Source organism: Aulonocara sp. 'chitande type north' Nkhata Bay, linkage group LG1, assembly GCF_057382095.1.
Source record: "Aulonocara sp. 'chitande type north' Nkhata Bay isolate Kocher_YH1m ecotype deep benthic linkage group LG1, A_spYH_male_GT1.1, whole genome shotgun sequence".
Classification (NCBI taxonomy): Eukaryota; Metazoa; Chordata; class Actinopteri; order Cichliformes; family Cichlidae; genus Aulonocara; species Aulonocara sp. 'chitande type north' Nkhata Bay.
Genome location: NC_141344.1, coordinates 24,869,558 through 24,876,191, shown reverse-complemented (window position 1 = coordinate 24,876,191; position 6,634 = coordinate 24,869,558). Strand labels below are relative to the sequence as shown.

At 40.9% G+C, this 6,634-nt stretch overlaps 1 protein-coding gene across 1 annotated transcript; it reads left to right on the top strand.

The window, feature by feature from the left end:
• The first annotated feature begins 1,006 nt into the window (after positions 1-1,006).
• Positions 1,007-5,147, top strand: mrpl16 (mitochondrial ribosomal protein L16). The gene is made up of 5 exons (XM_086289910.1): positions 1,007-1,243; positions 2,358-2,429; positions 3,653-3,801; positions 4,365-4,658; positions 4,797-5,147. The coding sequence occupies exons 1-5, from the start codon at positions 1,174-1,176 to the stop codon at positions 4,986-4,988; spliced, it is 777 nt and encodes a 258-aa protein (XP_086146036.1). The 5' UTR covers positions 1,007-1,173; the 3' UTR covers positions 4,989-5,147.
• The last annotated feature ends 1,487 nt before the right edge of the window (positions 5,148-6,634 follow it).

Sequence of the window (6,634 nt, the reverse complement as noted above, 5' to 3'; positions counted from 1 at the left end):
TTTTTCTCTGCGTTCTCTCGGCTCAGCCCTCCTGTTGGACAGGTGTCTGTCTGTGTGGAGTTTGCATTTTCTACCTGTTTAGAACAAGTTTCTTAGGATCACTGGTGTTAATGTAAGGGTAAGGTAATTAAATTTGATCTTCTGATGACAGCAGTGGACTGTGGTATAGAAGCTTGTTTCTGCCACTGAAACAAACACGATTGATTGGCAGAGATAAGTTGAAATTTTCATCTCAAATTGTCAACTTAATTTGAAATTTTACATTATTATTTTTTTTTCAATTTTGAGTTCAAGTTTCTCAACAAGGTGAGTTAGTAAGTTGAAAATTTCAGATGATTATTTAGAAAGTTTAAACTTATGGGTGGCAAAAATGTATTATTTTCTAAACTTTTGTTTGTTCCAGTGGCACAAAAAAAAACTTCCATAGAGCAGTGTGCATACGTCTAAAATCCCCCATAGGTGGATAATAGAAGTAGGTTGAGATCTATTGACCTTATTAGTCCTCCTAGGACCTGGTGTTCACATATGTGGACATAACATTTTGGGTCCTCTAGACCAAAATACAAAATTTTGCTCTACAAGGGCCTGATATTCACTTACAAGGACATGATACTGCTACTGTTCTATTGAAATTTAAAACAAATATCCTCATATGTGCATCTCATTTTTTGTCAGAAAAAAAAAATCAGGTAAAAAAAAAATAAATCTGGCAATTCTTTGTTTTTAAACTTCTCAGGTCCCAATCAGCCCAAATATCAAAGAGAAATTAAAAATGCATGCCATGAAAGAGTTCGAGTCTTAGGAGGTTAAGGTGGATTTTTACTGTGTCAGCTTCTGAACTCATGTGCTAAATGTGTATATAAATCAAATACCACAATAGATTTTGTACTTTCATGTGATATGTTTATATCACATTAAATATATCAGATTAATGATAATAATGACAAGAAAAAGCCAGAAAGAGGGCTGTAATACTTTTATTGTGAAAGACACGAACACCGGAAATGTTTCTTTTTGTGCCGGAAGTCTTACAGTAACTCCGCGATGGCAGCGACCTTTTGTCCAACGTGGTGTTTGTAGAATTTTATATTATTCACACACCTAAAATGCTCGTATATGTACCACACGGAATGACTGTTTGGTGTTTGTAGGGTCCATTTCAACGCTAACATCATGCTCTCCCTCATTAAAGCTGCTGCCGGCGGGCTGACCGGAATCTGTCAAACCAGCAGTCACCTACAAGGTAATACAAGCTAGCTAATGGTAACCTCATCATAACGTTAACCTCCAGGTAAAGGTGGAAACGGGGCATTTTGATTAGGTTACCGACATTCACTACTAGGTAGACGAGACTGCAGCTAAACTGTGTAAACCTTATTTTCCATGCTAACGTTACACAGTTAGCCCATAAAGAAAGGCAGTGTATGAAGACAGGATCCTGGCCAGGGTTATCAACTAGACGGGCAACCAGCCAGTAAACACAACAATTAAAAATAAAGAGTGAGTTCATTCGTATATCACAGTGCAGTAATGCACCGCTGTGCATTACTGTGTGTATGGTGTGGTTACTTTAAACCACACCATACACACAATTACACCAATCCATGGATGGGTGTAAGTAGGCTCGTAGAGAAGCAGTCACAAGACTACAGAGAGAAATCATGAGAGATGTTCTCTCTGGTGCCGATGTGGATCAGTGAGCTCACCACACACTAGTACAGTGACTGTAAGGGCACGGTGTCTTCCAACACATTTTCACTTGTTTTGCAGTTTATGAGTGAGGTCCTGCCTTAAAACTGGGCAACTGGGCCACTCACACATGCATACTACAGGATTTGGTCAGCTGTGGAAACCTTGCTCTTGCACTAAGTTTTTGAGCTGATGGTAAGGAGATGAGGTTTGGGGCTCTGAGGTTATTGAATCAGCAGAGCTTTGGCAATTTTTCACTCGGCATGCAGGACTTGGACAGGACTTGGACCCCCAAGGTCCTTAACGCTGAGGCTGATTGAAGTGATTAGACATTTGGCTACTGAAGCACTTCTATGACAGAAATGCCATATTAATTTTATTCAACAGGATATGATAATTACATTATGCCAAACAAGAAACCTGCAGTTAACAATAAGCTGCACATGTACAAAGAGCAGCTGACTTCCTGTAAAAGCTGGACACACAGTAAATAGATTTTCCACACAGGACATGACAACATCAGTTTCAGATGAAGACAAGTTCACCGCAGACTTGCTTCAAGCATATTTTTCGTAAATATAACAGCCTACACAAGTAAGACTTGTTTTGTTTCTGAAAACCACAAAATTCCTCTTGCACAGTTGTCTCACGTGTGGTTTACTCCACAGGTCCTTTGCACAGCTACTTGAAAGTCCTCTCTGCAGGGCTGAAGACATATGAAATCCCTCCAGACTACAGTGGTAATTATTCATCTTCTTTTCACTTATTTGTGTCAGGCTGTTTAATTTTTATGGCTTTACACTGCTGGTCCAGAGTCATGCTTCATTCTCATTAAACAACCCCAACCATGACTTAAATCACAGCATGAAGCTTTCAAAAGTAACCCCAACTCTCAACCTGCGGGCCTTTATATGCTGATTTCTCCGCCTATTAAGAAAACCTGAAATATATTTATTGTTTCAAAAATCATGCAGAGGGATATACCAGATGTGCATGAGTCAGTAGTTATGATTCATGTGAATAGGGCTGTTTGATATAACGATTTATATATCGGATGACTATATAAAAACATCTATCGGTTCATTTTACGCTATAGTTTGTTTCATGGTGTCGCAAAATAAACTGTTTACGTCAATATTTTTTCATGGCTCTATTAATTTCTTAAAGTTCTCTCTTTCTCTTATATTTAATATAACCACACTACAGACGGACAAGCGCCTGTTTTTATGCGTTGTCGTTAGCAACAACAACGGTAAAACCACGGCATGTCCGCTTGTTTATTTTCCACATGAACCTTTCACAATAAAGCTCAAGATCCTGTTGAGACTTTTCAAAATAAACTGAATCATGTGAAAGAGTATGTAGAGTATTTACGGATGAGAAGCAAAAAAGCCGCCAGGTGTTAAAAAATAAACCTTAGACTCAAACGTTAGAACAGGCTTTTCCCCGCAGCACGCTGTGTAATAAATACTTTCTCAGTTATGCACAGGTTCAAAATTGAAAAGGTGAAACACGTTCATCTCACTGTAGATTTGGAAAGGTCACCAATCAGACTGCACTGCGATGTAAACATGAACAGTGGGAAGACATCTATAGTTTTCCTACAAACATTGCTGACATAAATGTGCCTGTAGCAGGGCTGTACAAATCTTTAGGGTTTGGGTTTCTTCTAGATGTGTCATGGCAACACAATTCACACTTTGCATGCGTCAATTCACTCCTTTCTGTTGTGAAAAGGTCGCCTCTGATCCAAAACACCCGTGGAGGAAATTGTGCCGGAGGTGCAGTTTTCACCATGAGTGTTGCGTGGACTATTAGTATAGCAGTTAGAGCTCCAATCCCAACCCTTCTCCACATAGCAACCTTTTTATTTGCATCCAGCACCCTCAGTTCTGGTGTTCAGTAGCAGGTAAATATGTAAATATGTGACATGTTCCTTCGTGCCTGTTTTTATCCTCTACAGATGTGGTGCTGCCAGACAAGCCCAAACTGAAGTTTTTGAACAAGGTGCCGAACTTAAAAAAGGCCAAGAAAGAGGCAAAGAAGCTGTGGGATATCCAGGGCCCAGCTAAATCTGCAAATACCTTCACCACGGGACAGTACGCTATTGTGGTGAGTGCATTTATCTTACTTTAGATATGGCTGACAGTAGTGTTGCATGTTTTATAGGATATGACTAAGTGCCTTGACATTTTGTTTGTTCTGTGCTGATCAAGATTTATAGTTAAAATAAAAGGTGACTCAACCTGGTTCTTTTTTTAATTTTACTCAAGATATTTTTTTTAAAGTACTTGCTGGAAAAACTTAACAGTACACCTGCAAGTTAAATGAGATGAAACGGCACCTGTCTGTCACACAGCGGCCACAGCATGGTAACTTTAAGCCTTTTACACAGTTTAAATGAAGTGAGGTATTTGTCAGTTTGGCGCGGGTAGATGGTGAAAGTGAGTGATGGGAAACAAAGCCGCTTTTTGTGCCAGAATGTTTTGTGCCGATGTTGGCTTCTTTAAAATGGGTTTTTATGTGGATTGATTTCAGGGACTGCAGTTTTTGGCATTAAACTGACTTAAGAGTTGCTGCCTGGTTTAATCTGTGTGCTGCCATATGTTTTTTTTAAATAGTTAAAAAATAGAGAATGACACTAAGTGACCTGTTTTCTCTGATCTGATATACAGGCCTTGGGAGGTGGGTACCTCCACTGGGGTCATATAGAGATGATGCGTCTTACGATCAATCGAAAGATGGACGCCCGGACCACGTTTGCAATGTGGCGCATCAACGCCCCTTACAAGCCCATCACGCGGAAAGGTCTGGGTCAGCGCATGGGTGGGGGCAAGGGAGCCATCGACCACTACGTGACACCGGTTCGTTACGGACGTTTGATCGTGGAGGTGGGAGGAAAGGTGGAGCTGGGCGAGGTCGAGCACATCTTGACTGAAGTGGCAAAGAAGCTTCCTTTTCCTGCGAAGGTGAGATCACAGATAAGGCATGCGCTGGTGGGAGAAAAAGTCTGAACTGTTTTCAGATGATGCGATTTGATTAGAAGTGACCGCAGTTTTTACCCACTGGTTCTCTGTGGTAACAGTATTCTCATGTCTTTATTCCAGGTAATGAGCAAAGAGAGTCTAGCAGCTCTGCATAAGAAACAAGCTGACATGGAGCAGAACAACCAGAATCCCTGGAGCTTTAAGAAGATCGCACAGGGCAACATGCTGGGCATCAGGAGGGTGCTCAGCCCCTTCGACCTGCACAACCACGGACGCTTCACGGGCAAATTTCACTTTCCACAGAGGGTGTGACACACCTGAGGGACTGAAATTTAATAGTGTTGTAATGTGAAGAAGATTTTGGAATTCTGAAATGCTCCATCTTTCAGTTGTATGTCGGGATCTTCTGTCATCTTTTTGGGTTTTTGTGTGTTTTTCCAATTATGTTAGCAAATATATCATGTTCTTAAAGTGGTGTTTTTGTCTATTTTTTTTGCTCATCACAGTTTATAAGGGTCTGTACTCCAAGAGTATTCGTCAAATGTTAGTGAAACTTGCAAACAATGATCACTTAATGGCTCTTCACCAAAGTTAGGTCACATGTGTCATTTTACTGGAAATAAAATGAGAGTCGTAATGGTTTGTGAGCTGGCAGGCTGCCGTGCCACTGGCATTTTGGTAATGCTATGGCTCATTTTCAGTTAGCTGTTTAACTCAGTTTTGTCTAATAGGGGGAAATAAGATGTAAAGGTTAAACATTTGCATGAAAATATAGATTTGAGTGTACAGATTACACCACATGGTGTGCATCGGTTGCTCCAATATTTACAGTCTTCTTAAAGTGATTAGCAACACTTTGAAGTGGGGAACATGAAATCTCTGACTTGTGGCTTCTCAGCTCAGTGGTTAGCATTGATCCCTCACAGCAAGAGTCCTTTGTTCCCGTCTCTGTGGAATTTGAAAATATTCTCCCTGCTTTTATGGGTTTCCTCCAGCTTCAGGAGCTCTGTTTCTTCCTGTCTTCAAAAGCACACAATGTTCATGCTCCCCCTCCAACACTGTGCCCTTCAGACATTCACTTGCTCACTCATTAATTACTCATTAATAGTTATTATGGCGAAACCACCGTCAAGGCACTTGCTTACTATTAGTTCTGAGGCTGGAGACCGTGGCAGAGCTGAAAATCTTATTTTCACTGGGAGTGACGAGAATGGACAACATTAGCAATAAGGGAAAGCTCAGACTGACTATTTGGAGAGGTAGGGTTGAGGACAGTGTTGCCAACTCCTCAGTAAGGAAAATCGCTATTGGCTTTCCTAAAAGTCGCTAGAAGTCGCTAAATGACGTCATCACCTAATTTGCATAATTGGTCATGCTAATGTAATTGTGACCTACGCTGTTGGAAAGAGAAATAACTTCGTGGAAGAGACATAAAGTGAGCAAAAAAACGTCCTAAATACATTTAGAATTTATCTAGAACTACAAATTAAATTTCTTTTAGCAATTATTGTTGTTTAATGTCACAATTCCAACCCCGCTCCTTTATCCGGGCTTCGACTGGCAAACGTGACCCGAAATAGGCACTCTGGTGGAGTTACTTTATGTGTGTGTGTTTATAAGTAGTTTTAAACCTTGTGATCCACAAAACAGCATAACAGTAAAAGAAGAACTGACTGCGTTACAGTCAGTGCGGAGCAGCGGCTTCGCTCATGCACGGTTCATTTGCAGTTTGGACGCATAGGTGTGAACATCTCCTGCAGCTGGGGGAGGACTATCCTCCGCCCGTTTGCGCTTTAGCACGGGTGAGGTGCCCACGGCAGCATCGCTGCTTGTTGAGAGTAAGAGCAACACGCCCTTTCACGTCAAAAAGTCGTCATAAATAAGTTTCCAATAACACCAGGAAAAGTCGCCAAATTTGTCTCTAGTCACTTTTTAGAAAAAAAGTCGCTAAGGGGGTC

Coding starts and splice junctions, on each gene's coding strand:
- mrpl16 (XM_086289910.1), top strand. CDS start 1,174: ATGCTCTCCCTCATTAAAGCTGCTGCCGGCGGGCTGACCGGAATCTGT. Junction 2,430..3,652: donor AATCCCTCCAGACTACAGTG/GTAATTATTCAT, acceptor TATCCTCTACAG/ATGTGGTGCTGCCAGACAAG. Junction 4,659..4,796: donor AGCTTCCTTTTCCTGCGAAG/GTGAGATCACAG, acceptor TCTTTATTCCAG/GTAATGAGCAAAGAGAGTCT.